The sequence below is a fragment of the Molossus molossus genome, unplaced genomic scaffold (genome assembly GCF_014108415.1).
Source record: "Molossus molossus isolate mMolMol1 unplaced genomic scaffold, mMolMol1.p scaffold_m16_p_10, whole genome shotgun sequence".
Lineage (NCBI taxonomy): Eukaryota > Metazoa > Chordata > Mammalia > Chiroptera > Molossidae > Molossus > Molossus molossus.
This window is the reverse complement of record NW_023425345.1, coordinates 39,667,798-39,691,741: the sequence shown is the minus strand read 5'-3', so window position 1 is coordinate 39,691,741 and position 23,944 is coordinate 39,667,798. Positions and strand designations below refer to the sequence as shown.

General features: G+C 41.7%; 1 protein-coding gene across 2 annotated transcripts in view; it reads left to right on the top strand.

Annotated features, from left to right (window-relative positions):
• Positions 1-1,894: 1,894 nt before the first annotated feature.
• Positions 1,895-23,944, top strand: part of DENND5B (DENN domain containing 5B) — a 188,320-nt gene continuing 166,270 nt past the window's right edge. The window contains exon 1 of one of the 2 annotated variants that reach the window (XM_036251756.1): positions 1,895-2,170. In XM_036251756.1, the coding sequence (XP_036107649.1) occupies positions 2,050-2,170 (121 nt within the window). In that variant the 5' untranslated portion in view covers positions 1,895-2,049. The remainder of the gene's footprint in view (positions 2,171-23,944) is intronic. The other variant, XM_036251757.1, reaches the window with a different exon arrangement.

Below are 23,944 nucleotides of genomic sequence, written 5' to 3'. Positions count from 1 at the left end.
TATTTTCCAGAAAGCTTTAGGAAAGATTTTAGAGATGTTGTTTATTTTAATGAGATGTATATGTCATATTTCAATACATTCTGTTTAGGCTTCATTCTATTTCATCATCCTAAAAACTTTATGGCAGGGCTTTCAAGCTCATAAATCAGTTAATTTTCAAATGACCAAAAAGTGACATATCTCTTGGCTAGTGCAAACAGTAAGTTAGTTTTCTATTGTTCTTTGATTAGTCTAGAATCTAACAAACATTCTGTAAGAAGCTACCCACAAAAACAAGAGAAACACATAGACCTCCAGTCACTCCCTCCCTTTATTAGTGAACTTGTTTTACATATTTTAGTACTCTCTATATAATGGAAAACAGTAATTGTAAAACAACAAATTAGCATGTGCTCATAAATATGTTACAGATATTAACGTTTGTGTATGTTACTACCTAGAAAACCACCCTTCTATTATTCACCCAATAACTATAAGTTGAGGGGATATACAGGACCAGGGTTCTGCTAGATTTCAAAATATGACAAAGCCAAGAGCATGACTCTTGCTCTGTGACGCTTGCAAGACAGACACAGAAAAAGTCATCACAAGTGTTTTGAAGGAAAAGGGCAGAGAGCAATAGAAGCTAAAGGTCAGTTATCCAGGCTGTGGCTCATTCTGTTTTCTTGATTTTTCTTACATTTCAAATTGAGGAGAGAAATGAGGATAAAAGCTACAGTAAATGATGGTATGCATGCATAGGTATCTTCCAGGAAAAACATTATTCGGTCAAATCATTGAGGTTCATTCTCTCAGTCCACTTCCCTGGAAGGCTTGCTTGTGTGTGTATACAGTGGTGTTCATGATGACCACCCATCACACCTCATCCCACCTTATACCCAAATCCCAACAGAAACAACAATGTGGAGATGGAATCCATTCAGTTTTTCACCTTTCAAAGGAGTAAGAACTGGTTGATAAGCTCTTCTGAAGAATGGATAATCAGATGAAAGAGCAGAGTAAGCCATGGCCTTGTGAGGAACAGAGTTCAGGGTCAAATTCCTGTTGCGTTATCAGCCTCCGACTGTACCTGCAGGGAGAGCTGATAATAACAAACGAGTACAGAGCTGGGAAACTGGAGCGCCTAGGCTATTTTACACTGACCTGGAAAATGTCAGGATAAATTAGGGAATTGGTGGGGCGGGGAGGAGAAGTTCGCAATAGTAGTTCTTCTAGAAGTCTAAATGCTTTGTGGCTATTGAGTGCCAGCCCCCCCCCCCCCCCGCAGTTGTCACCAGTTCACTGAGTAAGGATGGCTTGTGAATGGGGGTGGGGGCTAGGGGAAGGATTCAAGGGCTCGGATCTTAAAACGAGGTAGGCATCTGCCCCTGTCACAGTTTAAAAGACGTTGACGGTCCAGATCGTTGTGGGAAATGGTCTCAGATTGGCTGTTAACCTTGCCTAAAGCTCCATTAAAAAAAAAAATTAGTCTAGCATCACTTTAGAAGACAGAATCCCGCTCTGTGGCTAACCCTCTCGCAGAGCGCAGAAGATAGCGTGTGTGTGGTCGCCCCCTGCGCCGCAACCCCGGCAGGCGGGCACGCACCCCGCCCGCGCCTGGCCTTTTCCCGGAGCCCGCTGGGCGCGTGCGCGCACGGCCGAAACGCGTGCTCCTCGCGCGCGCCTTCCCTTGCGTCTCCCTTCCCCAGCCCCACGCGCCGATCCAGCGCGCCCGCCCTCCCCGCACTCCCACAGCGGGAACGTCGCTCAGCTGACCGACGGGCGCCAGACGCCGGGGCTCACAGCTCCGGAGCGCAGCTGCGGCGGCGCGAGCCTCTCCCGCCGACACTCCCTCCGCGCGCCCCTCCCCCACCCGGGACCGGGATCGGGACTGACTGGGCGCGAGCCCGCGGCCGCTTCTCCGGCGCCGCGCGAGGAGCGAGGCTGCGGTGACGAGCGGCGGCTGCGCGGTCATGGGCGCGCCGGTATCGCCCTAGGACGGGCGCGAGGAGACCGCAGCCCGAGCGGCAGCGAGCCTTCCCGAGCGGCGGCGGGCGCAGCGGGGCCGGGATGAGCGGGAGCGGCGCGGCGCCCGGCCCGGGCTCCTCCCCGGCCGCCTGCCGCTTCGCGCACTACTTCGTGCTGTGCGGGATCGACGCGGACAGCGGGCTGGAGCCCGACGAGCTGGCGGGTAAGGCCGGGCTGCGGCGGCGCGGAGGTCCCCTCAGGGACGTGGGGCACGCGCGGGAGGCGGGGTGCGGGCTCCAGACAAAGTCAGCTCCCGGTGGCGCCCGCTCCCCTGCCGAGCGCTCCGGCGGCGATTTAATGACATTGTTATTTATTTCGCGTGCCGGGTGCGTTCCTGAACTCGTGGGCGCCGCGCCGCCCAGCGTGCCCGCCGTGGGCTTTCGCCTTCGGGGCGCTGGGTTATTATAACTGGAGCGGGGGTAGGGGCGGAGGTGGCCCCGAGGGCACGGTCCTCACCGGCACGCCGGTGCCCTCGCCTGCAGCTGCAGGCGGAGGCGGCCAGTGAGTCACCCGGCGTGTTAACTCCCCGGCCTTGCCGCGGTCCGGTGCATCCCCCCTTCCCACCCTCGGTGCCTCGGCCGCGAAGTTTCAGCCCCGGCTCTCGGGGGAGGGGGCGTCGGAGACCGCTGGGCTGCTGGGCGAGCGCAGGGCGGGAGGCTAGTTGGACTTCATCCCAGACTGTCCCCGGGTTCTGCGATGACGGTCGAGTCACCTTTTGGAATCCTGTCGATTTGGCAGTGTCATGGAGCTGGCGAGGACCTTTGGACGCTCGGGACCGGCACGACGCCCTGTTGACACTGCGTATCCTGTTCTCGAGTTTTAGTAGTTGGGTATTTCCCCCGTGTTGGGCGCTCCGGGTGTTACTGCCTGGGTTCTCTCGGAAGGGCTTCGGTCCCTCCCCTTGACTCATTTGATGGCGCAGTGCAGGGCTGAGCTGGGAAACCGACGCTGGGAAAAGGGGCCGTTAAAGGATGATGGGTGGCTGGGAAGATTGGGGGAATGAGTGCGCAGTGTCGACTGGAGGCCAGGGAGAAAAGACTTTTTTCATTTTTGACGCCTGTTTCTTACTGCTTGCCTTCTTGGATCTGAAGCTTGCTTTTTTTTTTTTTCTTTTTAAATGGATGAGACAAGTGACATCTACGCCCAAACTTTATCAGTGTCAGTGTTAAACACTTAGGTCATAGCTTTTCAGAACAGATTCCTTTGGATATAGCATTCCAGTGTGCTTTTTTCCCCCCTCTCTCTGTCTTTTCCTTTTTGGTAGGTGGGTGGAAGCCGGGAATAATGTATTAAATAATAATAGTAAACAAAACTGTTCAGCCTTAAGATACAGTTTGCATCAACCCACGTCTTAGCAAAGTGAGTATCCTTTTAAGACAGTTTCACAGCAAAACATTTTCAACAAAAACTCTAAGTCTAGTTTTAGTTAAAATATTTTTTAGAAAAGAATGAGTACCAGTTTTTCTGTATGTATATTTATGTAATCATGTTTCTTCAACTAAGATTTCACATACATACTAAGAACACCTTTGTTAAGGGATAGAAAATTAGAAAAAAATGTCTGCAGAGATATTTGGAGAGATTACTCTTTGGGGATTGGTGAAGATTATTTTATTTTCTAGAATCCCTTCTTCCTTTAACGTCCTTAACATTTGTGGCACCACGTCACTTGAGGCCTTCTGTCATTGGTGACTGATGAAAGGAAAAAGCCTGTAATTTTTCCCCTCCTCTGTATGCCTACTAAAACTAAAACAACACCTATAGGGATGGCTTGGGGCTCTTAAGGCACAGTACTAAGGCTTTAACAAAATTTAACAGTAAAATATCAATTTTAATTCAGTTTTTAGACACAAACTGGCTTTTCCTTTTATAACACTATGCATGAGTGTGGGAGATGGAGTTTTCTCTTTCTCATAATATTTTGTGTTTTGAAGTACAGTTCTGCCTAATAATATTTCAGTATCAACCAACAGTTGAATGAAAGACTTTTGAAAGCCTTTAGGTATAAATTTTTTTATAGGTGTGTTCTAGGTACTGGGGACAGCTGTGAACAAAGCAGTAAAAATCCCTGCCATTATAGTGCTTACATTCTAGTGTAAAAAAAAAAAATAATGAAAATATGCCCGGCTGGCGTGGATCAGTGCATTGAGGGTCACCCCATGCATGGTTGGATTCCCACCAAAGCACATGACCAAGGTTTCGGGCTTGATCCTCATTGGGGCATGCAGGAGGCAGCTGATCAATGTTTCTATCTCTCTCTCCCTTCCTCTTTCTGTAAATAAATCAATAAAAACATATTTTAAAAAAATTAAAATATATAGTTTGCCAGGTGTTAATGCTTGCTATGAGGAAAAATAAAGCAGAGAAATGAGACTAGGCTAGTGCCAGCAGAATAGGGGGTTGCAATTTTAAATAAGGTGGTAGGGAAGGCCTTATGGATAAGTTGGCACTTGTAAAGAGCCCTGAAGAGTTCTAGAAAGCAAGCCACATGGATTGTCTTGGGGAACAGCATTACAAGCAGAGGAAATAGCACCTGCAAAATCTAAGGTGGGATAGTGCCTAGTTTGTGCAGGCAACAGCGAGGAGGCCAGTGTGGTTGGAGCTGAGGGAGGAGGATAGTAGTAGATATGACCATAGAGAAAGAGTGGGGGATATCGTGTAGGGCCTCATTGAGAATTGTTAGGGAAACCACTGGAAGGTTTTGAGTAGTATAATGAAATCTGATATGTCCTCTTCCCTGTGGCTACTATGTTGCTTAGATTGTATCAGGGGCAAGGAGAGGGACAGACTAGTTAGGAGGATCTTTGTCACTATTTGAAGTGAGAGGTGTTGGTGGCTCAGAACAAGGCAGTAGCAGTGAAATGCTGTTAAGCTGGATATAATTTGAAGGTAGAGCCATCATGACCTGTTGATGAACTGGATATTGTATTCATATTAAAAGAAGGCAATCAAAGATGACTACAAAAGTTTTAGCTTAAATAATTATACGCATCTCTACTTACTGAAATAGGAAGACTGATGGAGAAGTAGGCTGGAGATTAGTTCAGTTTTGGACTCACGCAGGGAGTGAGTGTAGATAGAAAAGAAAAAAGGCTCAAGGATTGAGTCCTGGAGACACTCCAACATTCAGAGTGGGAGGATGAAGAGGAGACATTACTAAGGAGAGTAAGGAGTGTGTGGCCCAGTGAGATGAGAGGAAAACAGGAGAATGTAGTATCATGCTCCCAGTTAACAATCTTGACTGTTTTCACAGAGCTACATTTGGGGATGAGGAAACAGGGCCAGTGAGTTAGGCAAATTAGTCAGAAGGTTGTTTCTGTTTTGCTGCTTTAATTTAAAAGTTAATGGCAGTTAAGTTTCTATTTTACTTTTTTGGAACTGATCTGTTTTTATCATATTATTTCTTAGCAAGTTTTCACTGTGTCTGTAGAAGGTCTTAATTGACTATTGTTCAATGTAAATTCTACCAGTTGCTTTATGGATTTTTTCTTAATATATGCATGTTCTTAGAATTTATACTCTGCTGGTGGTGGGACATTGAAATCAGATTAAGGACAGCCCTGGCCGGTGTGGCTCAGTTGGGCGTCATCCAGTGCACTGAAAGGCTGCTGGTTCAATTCCCAGTCAGGGCACATGCCTTGGTTGTGGGATCGAACCTTGATGTAGGGGTTGTGCAGGAGGCAGCCAATTGATGTTTCTTTCTCTTTCCTTCTCCCTTCCTCTCTCTGTAAAAATCAGTAAAAGTATTTAATAAAAAATTAAGGACACAAACCATATGATGAAATAATAATTAAATAGACTAAGACCTTAGAAAATGTTATTAGGACTTTAAATTGTTTTGTAGATATTCCTCCCAGTAAAGCCCAGCTTTACCAACAATGGAAAAGATTTCTTTCATCTCAAATAGGTCTTTTAACAGCTGAAAAGAATTTTAAATAAAATAAAAATATTTTTTAATGGAGAACCTAGAAATTTCACTGGGAGATACACACATGGTATACACACATATATATATTTGCATGTATATTCATGTACAGATACACTGGTATCTTTCTTTGGCACAGCTTAGCTGTTGTGCTTCTTTTATTCACCATGTATTTTCAAGATACACTTCATCCATAAACAAAAATGTCCTTTATTTTTTTATTTTTATAAAATCAATTTTATCTTTTTGTTATTAGTGATTTTTGAGAGAGAGAGGAAGGGAGAGAGATAGAAACATCAATGTGACAAGAGAAATATCGATTGGCTACCTCTTGCACTCCCCCTACTGGGGATTGAGCCAGAAACCTGGGCATGTTCCCTGACTGGGAATCTAACCCAGACCTCTCAGTCCATGGGACAAGGCTCAATCCACTGAGCCACACCAGGTGGGCAACAAAAATGTCCTTTAAATGTTAGAGCAGCCCTGGCCAGGTGGCTCAGTTCATTGGAGTGTCATCCTGTACACCCGAAGGTTAGGGGTTCAATGCTTGGTTAGGGTACATACCTAGGTTTCGGGTTTGATCCTCAGTTGAGGTGTTTTTCTCTCTCACATCGACGTTTGTCTTTTGCTTCCTCTCTAAAAATTAGTGAACACATCCTTGGGTGAGAATTAATAATAAATAAATAAATGGTTAAGGCAAAAATGCTTAAATTTTCTTTAAATGTTAAAGATACAAAAAGGTTTCAAACGGATTGCATAAAGAAGAATGGGGCAAATAGAAGTACATTGTTGGAATTGGTTGATGTAAAGGAAGGAAGACGTCATTCTGAAATGTTCTTTTATGGCTCATTTCATCTAAGATCTCACTATAGGATTTATATGGCTTGATTTACAGCATCAAATCTTTTAGGCAATGGAAAAATGAAGGATGTAATTAGACCTTTGTTTAGGTAACATAAATATGCAAATCCCCAAGAGGGAAGGGTCTTTGCCTCTCACTTTCATAGTGCCTTATGCATATTCCACAGTGCTTAATAAGTGAATCAATAGAAAGTTTACATAGGAGTCAACAAATTGTGTGGTGACGTGAATATGCTTAAGGAATTCCCATGGTAGCCTGGATTCAGTCCTGCTGATATTGAAGTCTGATGAGTGAGATTTCTACTACAGGCCTTTGTTTAGCTCTCTTCCTTGGTGCCTCTAGCTATTTATTTTTAGCTTTGGTTATCGTGGGTGTGGTTTCCAGAAGAGATAAGAGGCAGTGGAGACCATGGTCTAAATTCAGATACAAAATTTAGTTGAGACAGAGTATCATCATGCTTTGAAGAAACCAAGGCTGAGAGATTAAGGGACCTCTCAGAGGTCACATTGACCAGCAACAGACAGCAGACAGCAGACTAGAGCCTGCTTATTTTACAACAGCATGCTCCATAGTTATTTTATTTCAGCTCAGAAGAAAGATGAGTCTGACTTGAGTTCAGCAAGCATTTCAGGCTTACCCTTATTCCAGACTGAATGTTGTAGTCAAGATTGTCTTTTAAAAAATGATGGCCAGGTGTACAGGCTGGGGTGTGGTAGGAGCGGCCCTGATCCAACCACAATTGGTAGTTGCCTCAGTTGTTAGCTTTGTTGACCTCCTTGGACCCAAATACATTATGTTAGGGAATTTAGAAGGTCTGGCCTAATAACTGGTTTGGGGAAGGAGTAATGCAAACAAAGATCAGCATCCATTCTAATGAGGCCAGAGAAAATTCAAGGTCTTGTTGCTGTGGTAGAGTGATAACTTGATTTTTAAAATCCACTGGAAATAAAACTCTTTATGGTGAAATTGGCCCACTAGTGAGTACAGTTAAACTCCCTGTGATAACACCAGGGCTCAGACATCTGCTCCATGTGTTGATGTAGGACAGACCAGAGAAGATGAGATGATGAAAGGTGATGGTGGGGGCACATAGTGTCTTCGGAGGAGGAGAAAATGGAGAAAGAGAAAGACAGAAAGAAGACAGGGAGAGATAAAGAGTGCTGCTAAAGTGTGATGGCAGACTGTTCTGAAATTTCTGAGTATATCCTATACTTGTATTTCCACTGCTGATCACAGACACTCTTGGAGTAATAAAAAAAACAGTCTGGCCATGGCTGGTGTGGTTCACTGGTTAGCGCATCAGCCCACACACTGAAGGGTCTCGGGTTTGATTCCTGGTCAAGGGCATGTACCTGGGTTGCAGGCTCCATCCCTGGCCAGTCAGGGTGCATTTGAGGGAGGCACAACCAATGGATGTGTCTCACAATGATGTTTCTCTCTGTCCCTCCCTCTCTCCCTTCCTCCCGCCCTCCTTCCATTTCTTTCCCTCCCCTCCTCCCTTTCACTCTTTCTCTCTAAAAAAGAAATCAATGGTAAAAATATCCTCTGGTGAGGATTTAAAAAAAAAAAAATGTCTAGCATACAATGCATTGGTAGTCATAATTTCCATGAAGGTCTATTCAGAAGAAATAATTTTCCTCTTTTAAAAAATTTACCGTAGGGTAGAGACAGTGCCTACAAAAGGTACTTTAGGAAACAAGTGTTATATGTCCAGAACCTTAACATTTTTGATTAATAATGACCTAAATTTTATTTTCAGTAGAGCCGTAACTAGCCATTATATTTTGGATTAATTATTCAATGTAAAATGCCTACGGTTTGCCTGATTGTAGAATGTATAGGTGAGTCACCATTTTGTAAGAATCTGCAGTGAAATAGCAATAATAAATTAATATTTATTTAGTGCTTTCTACACAAGCACTGTGCTAAATGCTTCATAGTTATTACCTCTTTTAATCCTGAAAACAACCATAGGCGGTGGCACTATTTGTTTTACAGGTAAGGAAACTGGGACTAGGGAGTTTAAGTATTTCACCCAGATTCATATAATAATTGAGAAACCTGGACTGAAAGTCTCTCTGACATGATCCATCCATGCCTGTAACTGCTACATTTGCTGCCTCCATAGAATATACATTGTGTTACACAGATTGTAAAATCTACCAGTATAGGAACTCTACATGGATAACCTTATAATCAAATGAGATTATCTTTTTTGTTGTTGTTAATCCTCACCTGAAGATATTTTTCTCATTGATTTTTAGAGAGAGTGGGATGGAGTGAGGGAGAGAGGGGGAGAGAGAGAGACATCGATGTGAGAGAGACATATCAATTGGCTGCCTTTTGAACCTGCAAACGAGGTATGTGAACTTGATCAGAATCGAACCTGTGACCCTTAGGTGCGCAGGCCAGTGTTCTAACTGAGCTACACCTGCCAGAGGAAATGAGATTATCCTTTACTCTTCTGTATAGGAAAGATAATTAGGAGGGGAGACTGTGATTTGACCTTGATTTTCTCTTAAGACCAGTACTAATAATGTCTCTTCCATACACTCCTTCATTTATTCACCAGAAAATTAGAAGAGTTATATTCGATGTTACTTTTGTTTTTATGAATTATATATAAGGGTAAGATATTACTGTATAACTATAAGGCGTTTATTACATAAATACAAATACCACTTTCAATTTTTGTAACCTCTTTGCTCTTTTTACTGGGTTTTATCTTTTTTCTTAGCATAAATTGTTAATTGTCCTTAGATAAGCTTATAGTTTTTAAAGGTAATGTGAGACAGCTGTGGGCCTGTGTGTTCTCGTGTCTCAAAGGGGCTAAATGAGAGGGCTAAACTCCAAACATACCACACCTCTCCTCTTTTGGCCTGAAATTGTTTTTGAATAAAAGAACTAAATGTACCAGTTAAAACAATTAATCCTAAGTGACATAAAACATAAGAACTAATATACACCACATACACCACATGAGGACCGATAGAATAAATGTAATTTCTGTCATAAGGAAAGAAATAATCAATTAGTTTATATAGTTCCCTTTATAGGTAAGATACATTTTTTTTAAAAAAATATTTTTTCTTTATTGATTTTAGAGAGGAAGGGAGAGGGAGAGAGAGAGAAACATCAATGGGAGAGAACATTGACTGGCTGCCTCCTGCACAACCTCCACTGGGGATTGAGCCCACAACCTGGGCATGTGCCCTGACTGGGAATCCAACCGGTGACCTCTTGGGTCAGTGCTCAACCACTGAGCCACACCAGCCGGGTGAAAGGTACAATTTTTAATAAGCTTTAAAAAAATGTTAGTATCAATTCATGGATTCTCAATTATTACCTTCATGGACTCTTAGGGACCCCTGATTGAAATGACCATATTAGATAATCTCTAATAGTCTATATTCTAGGAGTATGGATGATACTGCCAGTTCTCTACAAAATAGTTGATGGGATCTTAGAATAATTTTTTTTTTTTTTTTTTTTTTTACTTAAAATTCTTCATTAGCTTCCTTTGTATTTAGATTAAGATTCAAACTTTACCCACTCATTTACTGATGGATATTCGGGCTGTTTCCAGATCTTAGCTATTGTAAATAGTGTTGATTAGGGTTTCAGCCTTCTTAGGATATATTCCTAGAAGTGAGATAATTGGTCAAATGGCAGTTCAATTTTTAATTTTTTGAGGAAACACTATATTATTTTCATATGGCTATACCAGTCTGCATTCCCACCAGCAGTGTATGAGAGTCTCCTTTTCTCCACTCCCTCACCAGCCCTTGTTGTTTAATGATTTGTTAATGGATGAAAAAGCTGTGGTACATTTACACAATGGAATACTATGCAGCTGTAAGAAAGATCTCTTACTACTTGAGACAACATGAAGGGACCTGGAGAGTATTATGCTAAGCAAAATAAGCCAGTCAGAGAAAGACAAGTATCACATAATCTCACTTATTTGTGGAATATAATGAACAAAGAAAGCTGACGAACAAAATAGGTACAGAGACCTGGAAGTAGAGAATAGACTGACAAACTGAGAGGGGGTGTCTGGGGGGGGATCAAAGAACTTACATGCATATGTACATAACCAATGGACACAGGGAACAGTGTGGTGAAGGCAGGGCGGGAGTTGGAATAGGGAGGAGGGTATCAGTGCAGGGTTGGGAGGACATCTGTAATACTTTCAACAGTAAAGATAATTTTAAAAAAAATTCAAACTTTGTCCTATATCTTTGTCTGTTCTGGCTGCCTGCCACCCATAGACTGGGTGGCTTATAAACAACAGAAACTTATTTCTCATAGTTTTGGAGGCTGGGAAGTTCAAGATCAAGGTCCCCGCAGATCGGTGTCCAGGGAGGGCCCTCTTCCTGGTTCATAGATGGCCTCTCAATATGGAAGGAGAGAGGGTGATCTCTGGGATTTCGTTTATAGGGGCACAAATCCCATTTATGAAAGCTCCATCCTAAGTATCTCCCAAAGGTCCCACCCCAAGTATCTCCCAAAGGCCCCACCCCCGAATGCCATCATATTGTGGATTAAATTTCAACATGTGACTTTGAGGGGCACAGATATTTAGTCTATTACAAAGCTCTTCATGATCTGGTCTCTGCCTGCCTTTCCAACCTTTTTTGACTGGATCACTCCAGCTACATCAGATTTCTTACAGGTCCTTAAACACATCAAGTTGCTGGTCGTCTCATGGCCTGTTTATCTTGTTTTCTCCCTGAAATCATCTTTTCCTAGACGAGCTTCATCCATAAAATATAAAGTATGAGACAAATTTGAAATGTAAAATTTTCTGGTAGCCATATTTAAAAAGTAAAAAGAAACATCATATTAATTATAGTGATATATTTTATTTATGCATCTTGGATATTATTTCAGCATATAATCAACATAAAAATTATTAATGAGATACTTGCAGTTTTTCTTACTAAATCTTCAAAATCCCGCATATCTCAGTTTGGACTAGCCACATTGCAAGTATTCAGTAGCCACATATGACTAGGCTGGTGGCTATCCTACTGGACAGTGCAGCTCTATATCTTTGCAAGTTTGTTCTCTTTTCCTCATTCAGGTCTCTGAATACATGTTACCGCCTCAGAGTGGCCTTACCAGATCATCCTGTGTGAAATAGTGTTCTTCCTTTCCCTGCTTGCTCCATTTTTGCCAGTCACCCTGCTCAGTTTTCCTCATAGCACTTATTGGTACCTGATAATGTAAACAAATTTCTTTTTTTAAAATGTTTTTATTGATTTTAGAGAGAGGGGAAGGGAGAGGGAGATAGAGAGAAACACCATGAGAGAGAGCTCATTGATCAGCTGCCTCCTGCATGCACCCTACTGGGGATTGAGCCCAAAACCTGAGCATGTGCCCTGACTGGAAATTGAATTGGTGACCTCTTGGTGCTGAGAAACACTACCTGGCGTAAATACATTTCTTTACTTTCACTTTATTTTTTTATCCTCACCCGAGGACATTTTTCCATTTTTTGTACAGATAGAGTGGGAGGGAGAGAGAGGAAGAGAGAAAGAGAGAAACATCGACGTGAAAGGGACACATCGAGTGGCTGCCACCTGCATGACCAACCAGGGCCGGGGACAAACTGCAACCGAAGTACGTGCCCTTAGCGGGAACCGAACCCGGGTCTCTCCGGACCGCAGGCCGATGCTCTAACTGCTGAGCCAGGGCTACTTTCACTTTTTAATGTCAATCTTCCTCAATAGGTTGTTGGATCCTAAAGGGCAAGACCTTTGTCTGTCTTGTTTATTATTGTACACTCAGTGACCAAAATAGTGCCTCGCTCATAATAGGGACTCAAATAGATTGTTTGATTAAATGAATGAGATAATGTTTGAAATGCAAAAAATAAAACTTTTCCTTTTGTTACCGACAATAAATGTTAGTATGTTTATGTGTGGATTTTTTTTTTTATCCTCATCCGAGGACATTTCTCTATTTTTTGTTCAGATAGAGTGGGAAGGAGAGAAAGGGAGAGAGAGAGAGAGAGAAACATCGACGTGAAAGGGACACATCGAGTGGCTGCCACTCGACCAACCAGGGCCAGGGACAAACTGCAACCGAGGTACGTGCCCTTAGCGGGAACCGATCCTGGGGTCTCTCTGGACCACAGGCCGATGCTCTAACCGCTGAGCAAAACTGGCCAGGGCGATGTGTGGGTTTTTTTTTTTTTAATTAATTTATTTTTATTAATTAATTTTTGTTACAGATGTTTCTCCTTTTCCCCCCACTGATTCCCCCCTCCCTCTCCCTCCCTGCCCTGTCCCCAGTTTGTTGTCCATGTCCACTGTTCATGCATACATGCATATAAGTTCTGTGGTTTATCTCTCCCCCACCACCCCCTCTTCTGGGGATTGTCAGTGTGTACCCCACTTCCATGTCTCTGGGACTACCCCATTCCTCAGACTGTTATGTTCATTATATTCTGATGTGTGGGTTTTTTAACCTCTAAAATGGAAGCTAGTTTTTTTTAAAAATGAGAAGCTTGAGCTTGATGAAAAAGCAAGAGTGTGGATGATTAATTTTTTTTAAAAAAGTATATATCAACTTTGTGGTGAGCTACTGAAATTTATTTTGTCTAATATATATACACATATATATTAGAAATATATATATAAATATATATAATTTTATATATATATATCTTTTTTTTTTGGTATGTGCCCCTAGCAGGAACTGAACCCAGGACTCTCTGGTCCACCGGCTGATGCTCTAGCCGCTGAGCCAAACCGGCCAGGGCTGTCTATAATATTTATTAGTCTCTTTTTTCCCTCTTGAAATAAGCTGTGATAAATAGCTTTATCAGCTTTATGCAAACAATCATGTAGATATCAACAAAGCTTTGATTTTTTAAAAAGCAAATAGCATGTCTTATTTATTTATAAACTAGTGCCAGGTGATGAGCACATAAATGGTGGGTAGTGTTTATGGAATTTCAGGAAGTCGTTGTGTTAAAGAGTGCTTATAGCTGCGTTTGTGGGTTTAGAGGAATATCTTAGGAAATTGCATTCACGGTTTCCTTTTTCATAAGCACCCACATCAGTTTGGGGCATGGACAGCCAGGATTGTTCTCTGTTTCTATAAAGTTTAAATCTTAATATACATTTTTCCATTTATATTTTGCCGTTACTGTATTCTATATAATGTTCTGTTTTGTCTAAGGGTTGGCTTTTAAGATGACACCATCTATTGACCTTTTAGCCAGAGATTCCAAAATTTTTCAATATGAGATTGTCTTTTTCACATTACTTTTAAAACAAAATGCAAAGATGGTTGGCTGAGTATGAGGTAAGAACTGGGAATTAATTCTAGGAATAAAGTGGAAGCATTTTATATGCTGCTGGGACAGTACATCCTGAGGGTAATTGCTCTCTTAGACATCCCTGCACCTTTTCTAAGAACCCATGACATTTATTAACTTTGTTCTAAATTAGTATTGTAACTATTTAAATTAACATGGACTTCTTGAATTAATACCTTTTATTTTTCTTGTATAAACTTGTACAGGAGGCTAATTTTGAAATAATGCTTTCTTTAAATGACTTTAAAAGTTATGGCCCTGGCCGGTTTGGCTCAGCGGTTAGAGAGTTGGCCTGCGGACCGGAGAGTCCCGGGTTCAGTTCCTGCTAAGGGCATGTACGTCGATTGCAGTTTGTCCCTGGCCCCGGTTGGGGTTTTGTGGGTGGCAACCAGTCGACGTTGGTGTTTCTCACCTTGATGTTTCTCTCTCTCTCTCTCTTCCTTCCTCTCTTCCTCCCACTCTATCTGAAGATAAATGCAAAAATGTCCTCGGATGTCCAGCCGGTGTGGCTCAGTGGTTGAGCATTGACTCATGCACGAAGAGGTTGCTGGTTCGATTCCCAGTCAGGACACATGCCCAGGTTGTGGGCCTGATCCCCAGTGTGGGGCATGCGGGAGGCGGCCAGTCGATGTTCTCTCATCGATGCTTCTGTCTCTCTCCCCCTCTTACCTCCTTTCTCTGTAAAATCAATAAAGGAAAAATAAATAGACTTCTGGTCAAGATGGCAGCGTAGGTAAACGCGGTATTGCGTCCTCCCACAACCACATCAAAGTTACAACTAAACTACAGAACAACTGTTATTCAGAACCACCTGAAATTGAGCTGAATGGAAGTCCTACAACTACGGAATTAAAGAAGCAGCCACATGGAGACTGGTAGGAGGGGCGGAGGCAACGGGCTGGTCCCACATCCATGTGTGGCGGATAAAAATCAGAAGGATACCTCGGCTACGAAGGTCCTCTCTGAGGACTGAGGGGTCCCTGTCCCACACCAGGTGCCCCGCTCAGGGTTCCAGTGCCAGGAAGAGAAGTCCCCATAACTTCTGGCTGGAAAACCAGCGGGAACTGAGGCTGAGGGTGGCTGAGGCAGCTGAAGCCCCAGGCAGCTCTTCTTAAAGGGCCCGCATACGGACTTAATCCGACTCACTCCCTCTAAGCTTGGAGGGGAGGCAACTCCAGGGGTGCCAGAGACATACAGGGAAGAAAGGAGCTGTTTGGCATTGGAGCGAGGACTGGAGGGGGCCTTTCTCTGTGACAAATGTACTGTCAGAAGCCTTTGTTCCTTTGGTGAGCCCTTCCCTGGGTGTCAGACAGCCACCATATCTGGGCCTCCAGCAACCTGGCTCACACTGGTTGCCCCGCCCTGGTGATTCCCTGAGGCCCTGCCCCACCCAACTTTCAGGCCCACCCAAGCTGTTGCCAGTTGCTTAACCATAACATTGTCCTGTCTTGGATCCTGCTTCAGGTTTTCCTAAATTCTTTCAAATGAGCAGCATCTGGTCTCAGCTAGCCCCATACCTCTTGTTAAGTAATACACAGAAACAAACACAGGGAGGCAGCCAAAATGAGGAGACAAAGAAACAGGTCCCAAATGAAAGAACAGAACAAAACCCCAAGAAAAGAACTAAGCGAAATGGAGATAAGCAACCTAACAGGTGCTGAGTTTAAAATACTGCTTATAAGGATGCTCAGTGAACTTAGTGAGAACCTAAGTGAACTTAGTGAGGGCCTCAAGAGCATAAAAAAGGACCAGTCAGAAATGAAGGATGCACAGTCAGAAATGAAGGAGGAACTAACTGAAATAAAGAATAATTTGGCCCTGGCCGGTTTGGCTCAGCGGTTAGAGCGCCCGCCTGCGGTCCGGAGAGACCTGGGTTCGGTTCCCGCTAAGGGCATGTACCTTGGTTGCAGTTTGTCCCCGGCCCTGGTTGGTCGTACGGGTGGCAGCCACTCGATGTGTCCCTTTCACATCGATGTTTCTCACTCTCTTCCCAATCAGAACAGCAAAAAGAAAAAAGAATCCAAAAAAATGACGATAGAGTAAGGAGCCTTTGGGACAATTTCAACATGCCAACATTCGCATCTTGGGGGTGCCAGAAGGAGAAGAGCGAGAACAAGAAATTGAAAACCTGTTTTGAAACAATAATGGCAGAAAACTTCCCTAACTTGGTGAAGGAAACAGACATACAAGTCCAGGAAGCACAGAGAGTCCCAAACAAGATGAACCCCAAGAGGCCCACACCAAGAAACATCATCATCAAAATGCAAAAGGTTCAAGACAGAGAGAATCTTAAAAGCAGCACGAGAAAGGCAGCTAGTTACCTACAAGGGAATTCCCATAAGGCTGTCAGCTGATTTCTCAAAAGAAACTTTGCAGGCCAGAAGGAAGTGGCAAGAAATATTCAGAGTGATGAAAAGCAAGAACCTACAACCAAGATTACTCTATCCTGCAAAGCTGTCATTTAGAATCGATGGCCATATAAAGACAAGAAAAAGCTAAAGGAGTTCATCACCACCAAACCGTTATTATATGAAATGATGAAGGGTCTTTTTGAAGAAAAAGATAAAATATATGAACAAACAAAATGGCAATGAATAATATCTATCGACAATTGAATCGACAAACAAAATGAACAGGCAGAACAGAAACATTCTCATAGATACAGAGAACATTTTGTTGGTTGCCAGGTGGGAGGGGGGGGGTTGGAGGAATGGGTGAAAAGGGTAAAGGGATTAAAAAGTACAAATTGGTTGCTAGACTGACAAACCTCAAAGGGAAGGGGGTTGGGAGGTGGGAAGAAATAAAACAAAGAATTTATATGCATAACCAATGGACACAGACAACTGTGGGAGTGCGGTGGGAGTGGGGGGGTGGTCAATGGTGGAAAAATGAGGAACATCTGTAATACATTTAACAATAAAGATAAATAAAGTACATTTTTGATATAAAAAAATAAAAATAAATAAATAAATAAATAAATAAATAAATGTCCTCGGGTAAGGATAAAAAAAAAAAAGGTTATGTTATTAGCATTGTTGAGTTAGAGGCAGCTCTAGGAAATCACCTTTATATGACGAAGCCATGAAAGTAGCCAACATTTGCCCTGGCCGGTTTTGCTCAGCGGTTAGAGCTTCGACCTGCGGTCCTGAGAGACCCGGGTTCTGTTCCCGCTAAGGATGCGTATCTCGGTTGCCGTTTGTCCCCAGCCCTGGTCGGTCGTGCAGGTGGCAGCCACTCGATGTGTTCCTTTCACATCGATGTTTCTCTCTCTCTCTCTGTTCCTCTCCCTCCCACTCTACCTGAACAAAAAAATGGGAAAATGTCCTCGGGTGAGGATTAAAAAAAAAAAAAAGCCAACATTTATTGGGTCATGAATTATGGTTGGTGATTTATAAGCATTATCTTTATCCTCATAATAACTTGAAGGTATTATTTTCTTCATTTTACAGATGGGGAGGCTGAGGTTCAGTGAGGTGTTGCCCAAACTCACAGAGTCAGTAAAGGCCAAAGCTAGGACTTCATTTCAAGCTGACTTCAGAGTGTACCCTATCCACTCTTCCTTGCCCCTCCATGTCCTCCAGGCAGGCTGTCCTTAACTGCTGGGTGGTGACAATAGTGAGCCTGCCATTTGTGAGCTGGGTCACAAGTAATTATTAACAGTAGTTGAATACTGAAATTGTAAATGATACACATTTTTAAATAAGTGGAATGGATTCAAGGTCTTCCCATTAATGATGTCACCCCACTCAGTTCCATTACTATGTACTTTTATTGGCTGTAAGAGAAAGAGGTGGCATTATATGCACCACACTGGTAACTGTGGATAGTCCATACATGATGGAAATTATCTTTTGTTAAGGCTACTGCTAAGTAGTTACTGATGAGCTATGAAAAGTTTTCACATGCTCCTATTCTATTAGGAATACCACTGCAAAAGTAGTCTATATGCTTCCCTACCCTTTATGTTTTTTTTGTGTGTGTGTGTGCAAGTTTTATTTTATTTTATTTTATTTATGTATGTATTTATTTATTTCCTCACCCGAGGACATTTTTGCATTTATCTTCAGATAGAGTGGGAGGGAGAGAGGAAGAGAGAGAGAGAAACATCAACATGAGAGAGACACATCGAGTGGCTGCCACCCACACAATCCCAACCAGGGCCGGGGACAAACTGCAACCGAGGTACGTGCCCTTAGTGGGAACCAAACCTGGGTCTCTCTGTACCCGTGGGCTGACGCTCTAACTGCTGAGCCAAATTGGCCAAGGGTACCCTGTATATTTCTTAAAACACTTATTCATAATTTGAGAACATACATAGGGGTGTGGTTTTCAACACTAATGCTGATCTATGCTGTCCCTAGATAATTTTTCTCAATTGTAAAATGTGACAGTGTCTTGGAAAGGGCTCGGAAACTAGAGAGTGCAGTAAAAATATGAGGTAGAGTTCTAGAGTTTGTAGAATCTTTTAAGTTCAACCTTGCTGTGAGGATGAGCATGCTGACTCCTTACAGTGTAGACCTCTAGGTTTTAAACTGTGAAACCCAGTTTTAAAGATTTTTTAATAGATTTTATTTTTTAATTATTTTTTATTCTCATCCCAGGATATGTTTACTGATTTTAGAGAGAGGAAGGGGGGGGGGAGAGCGAGAGAGAAACAGGTGAGAGAGAAACATCTATTGGTTGCCTCTCAGGCATGCCCCAACTGGGACCAAACCCACAACCTATGTACCCTGACTGGGAATTGAACACAAGACATTTGCATGTACTGGATGATGCTCCAAACAACTGAGCCACACTGGCCAGAGCAAAGATATTTTTAAGTAGTCTGTTTTCTAGATGTCAGATGCCTGTTGATGTAAATCCACTTGTTTTGTGTACTTTTCTCTTGCCCACACTTGGAGAATCCAAGTATTGCTTTGAAAATCATGTTTTCTTGCCCAGTCTGGCCTCCTCTTTTCTAGCACACACATTTTATTTTATTTTATTTTCTTTGTTGTATTATTTTATTTGTGTGTGTGTGTGTATTTTATGGTATTTATTCTTTTCTTTTTTTCTTTCTTATTTATTTATTTTTTAAAATTTTATTTTTGTTATAGATGTTTCTCCTTTTTTTACCCCATTGACACCCTCCTCCCCATCCCCCTACCCCATCCCCAGCTTTGTTGTCCATGTCCATTGGTTATGCGTACATGCATATAAGTTCTGTGGTTTATCTCTTCCCTTCCCCCTCCACCCCTTCTGGGGATTGTCAGTCTGTACCCTACTTCCATGTTTCTGGGTCTGTCCTATTCTTCAGACTGTTATGTTCATTATATTCCACAAATGAGATCATGTGGTATTTGTCTTTTTCTGCTTGGCTTGTTTCACTTAGGATAATACTTTCCAGGTCATTCCATGTCGTCTCAAAGGATAAGAGATCTATCTTTCTTACAGCTGCATAGTACTCCATTGTGTATATGTACCACTGCTTTTTAATCCATTCATCTACTGATGGACACTTGGGCTGTTTCCATATCTTAGCTATTGTAAATAGTGCTGCTGTGAACATGGGGGTACATATATTCTTTCTGATTGGTGTTTCAGGCTTCGTAGGGTATATTCCTAGAAGTGGGATCATAGTGAAGAAATTCTGATGTCATTGAATCCTCCAGTTCCCTTCATCCCTAGCAGACACTGGGAAGGGTTTCTTATTTCCCATAGCTTTTCAGGTTGTCTGTTTCTAATACCCCTTCAGTTTCCTTCCTTAATCTTTCTTTCACAGTCCTTTGAGAAAACAGAGACCTTCTGCTAGATCAACAATATTCTTCTAATATATTAAATTTATATAACTTTTTTTCTTCTTCTGTAGATCGGGAGGGACTGTTTCCCTCTAGGCAGATGAGATGAATTGTTTTGAGGGGGAGAGAGCATCTTGTACTGAATGTCCTCCCTGTCATAAGAATCAGCTCCAGCATATCAACTGGAATTCCATAAGGATGAGATATGGGCGTTCATGAGAATAACGTAAGCATTAGGGATTTAGGACTGGCTATAGGTTTAAAGCTTATGGATGGTTCACTTTCTAGACCACAGTGTTTTGTTTGATTTTCTAGGTTAATTTCTCTTCAGTTCAAGGAAATTTAAATGGCTGGGGTAGAAAGATAGCAGATTGTTTAAAAACGTTTCCCATCTCCTGTCTCAAGTGTATTCTTTTTTTAAATAAATAAACTTTTGTCTGCATTTCAAAATATTGTGGCTCAGCTCCAGGGAAATGAGCTTTCGTCCTTGACTTTATTTGCTTTGTGCCATTGTTCACGAGAACAATGACTGTGATTTCACAGGTTATTAAAACACAACACTGGTACCACTAAGGTAATTATGCCAAAATAGGTTATTTTGTTTAGTTCTCACTCCTTTCTGGCAGTGCTTATTTTTCCATTGGCAGCCCAAGCTACGATCTGATTTTAAATAAATACTTGAAAGCTGTGTGTGCTTGAATGTAAAATCTTGTGTATTCCTCATAGTGAAGGACCAGGTCTCATTTACTGTGAACCACTTGTAAACCTCTTGTCCCTGGTGGAGGAGGCTAGTTGGGAGACAGTTAAAATGTGGGTGCATGGAGGGTGGAAGGTGGTGGAAAACAAAAAATTAAAACCACACCTGTTATCCCCTAATTCCCTTTTCCTGATCTGTAAGTCTTTCTCTCACCCTCTCTTTTACTTAGAAAACAACTTTTTATGGTTAGAGTGGGAGAAGTGGTATAGAGATATCGGCACAAATGCCCTAGGTGCTAATGTCCCCACAGATTTAATTGCCTGCTATGGGAGTCATCATAGAGTCCCCTGCACAAATGTTGTGCCTACTGAAAATTTAACAAAATTGTGTTCACCTTTCCCTTGATTGAAATCTCTAAGCAAGAGTGAAAATTTAGCTTTTTTTTTTTTAATGTGGTCCTAAGGCCAAACAGTAGACATAATTTGTTGAATCATTGAGAGGCAGAGGCCTTGATGTGAGATGTGTGTTGACATGTATGCACAGTTAGTATTTATTTCTGTGCCCCATTGAACTCTGTTGAATAGATCAGTCTATTTTGTTGAAAGGCAGCCTTTGAGGGACAGCTGAAACATTGGTGTATGTGTATGAGAGAGATCTCTGGTTCGTTTTTTGTTTTTCAAATGTAGGAGAAAGAAAGTAACTTCTTAAATACTTGCTCTTAAAAATAAGAATTTTTTTTGGTAACATTTAGATTTGCCTTGGGGCATAAAGGAGAGTGTAAATGATTGTATTATTTTAGTAAACACAACTGAATGTCTTCTGAAATAATGAGATATAGTCTCCTCTCAAGTGTGGGAACTATTTTGCACTCTGTTCCCTGACCTCTACCTTTTGACCCTGCTGCTTTGTGATGAGATTATGGGCCTTTGAGCTTTTCTCTAGTCTGCCCAGGTTTCCTTACACAGCAAAATAAAGCTTTAAGCTTCCTTAAAAGATTTTCTTAGAATTGAGGAGAACATTCAGATTTAATTGTGAGCATGAGTTTTGTAAACTTTTTTCTTCAAATTTTTTCTTAATATTGTCTAAAGTATCTATATATTATCTAATAGGAACTTCAAAGTTTTGTGGGTCTGCGTATGACTATATTTTTCCCTTTGAGTAAAACATCATAAAATAATATTGTTTACTTAGGGAGAGGATAAAAATTAGAGCTTTACAGGATAAGGGAACTCATAAGCCACCCAACTGTTTATTCCCCATTGTTGTTTTTTTAGGTATGAGAAGGTAAAATCTGGGTTCAGGGGGTATCATGCAACAGCAACAGATAGAATATTTGCAAGAGAATCAACACTTTATCCTGCTTCTCTTATAACAAACAGTTTCAAACACCTTATCGGATGCCTAAAATAGGGTAGGAAGAGAATTAGGGATAGGCAATAGGAGATTAACTCATTTACTTTTACTATTTGTTAGTAGTTCTTATGAGTGTTTTTTTCTTTTTGTTTTTTTTTTCCATTTGTTTTTGGGTTTTTGGTGTTATTTATTTCAGAAGGGGGTAACTGTCAAAATAAGGGTTTGGGAATTATCTATGAATTTAATTTTTTTACACACTATCTTCAAGTTTATCTAGAAAATTAAGCATTGGCTCTGTTTCAGACATTTTAGACAGACTTTCTAAAGAATGTGTTTTATACACTGTCAGAAGGGTTTATAATAATGAAGCTTTAGGACTTTGGTTTAACATACTACTGAATATTCCACCAGGGGTGAGGCTAGATGAAATTCAATGACTTCTTTAAAAAAAAAAAAAATTGTGGTTTTTACATTATAACACTAATATATGCTTAGTTTTAAAACTGGACAATGCAGGATTGCATTAATGAAAACAACAATCACTTACTATCCCAAGGGGAGGCATTTAAAAGAAATAGTCTGGGCCTGGCCAGGGTGGCTCAGTTGACTGGATGATGGCCTGTGCACCGAAAGGTTTTGGGCTTTCTCCCTGTTAGGGGGTGTGCAGGAGGCAGTCGATGTTTTGCTGCACATTGATGTTTCTGTCTGTCTCCCTCTCCCTCTCCCTCCCCTTTTCTCTAAAAGTCAATTTTAAAATATTTTAAAAATAAAAATAAAAACAAGTTTTGATTTCTGGTCACTAATTAGAAGCCAGAATGACCATTTAGTTTACTGAGGTGTTTGTGGTTAAATGAGCTGAGCAAGAACCCAAGAAACACAGTAAGATTTCATTTTTTGTTCAAGTCTTTACCACTGATTTAGTTAGTATGTGACATCTGTAAAGACCACTGTAATTGTTGATTGAAAGAGTGAATGAATAAATAAAAGGACATGTCTGCATCATGTTTTTACTTTGAGGGATATAAATTAAATCCTTAGTACTTGCAACATTTTTTTTTTTTAAACAAAATCCTCTATGCTATTAGTAAAGTGAAATGGGAAAAGAAAGAGTAGCTTTGAATTTCAGGAGTTTAAAGCTGAAATAATGTGTTAAAATTTTTTTTGTGTGGAAAAGAAAGGGGAAAGCACTGGTGATAAGTGAGATGGGAAGACAGGAAAGAGAAGCTAGTAAGCAAAAGAGGCAGCCAGTGACAAGTAAGGTAAACTCTCCATCTTTGTCTTACTGGGATTCTCATTTATTCGTCTTCAGTAGCAGAAGGGAAATATGTTTAGATGGTATAAGTAACTTCCGATGGAGCCCGGGCTGGATGGCTCAGTGGGTTGGAGTATTGTCCTATACACCAAAAGGTGGAGTTTGATTCCCGGTCAGGACACATGCAGGAGGCAGCCGATGGATGTTGTCTGTCTCTCTCTCTCTCTCTTTCTCTCCCCCCAACCCCCTTCTTCTCTCTTAAAAAAACAACAAAAACAACCCCAAAAGAAGCCTCTGATGGAAAATCTGCTTGTCTCCCTTCAGATTGTTGGGAGACTATACCATTTTAGCGAGGCTGAATGTAGATGTCAGAGCAGATCTGACTCTTGTCCCTCAGAGCTCCCTTCCTGCCTCCCTTGTAAGGGCTGCGTAAACACTGCATGGTCCGTGCTGGTACTGGCTGCAGAGAATGCAGACTGATGTTTCGCTTTTTGTGGAGCAGAATAATAACGGGGACAATCTTTTAGTTGTCTTGCAATGTTAGGCTGTACTTTTAGATCCTGTCTGCAAATGACTTTTCTCCTAAAACACACTTATGAGTTTCATGTCTAAACCAACCAACCAAAGACCTTAAGATGCCAAAGAAGGGATATTTGTCATAGTAATTGGAAAAACTTATACGAGGACTGATGTACTTCTGTCATTTTCTTTAAACCTATCAATTTACTAACATAAATACGA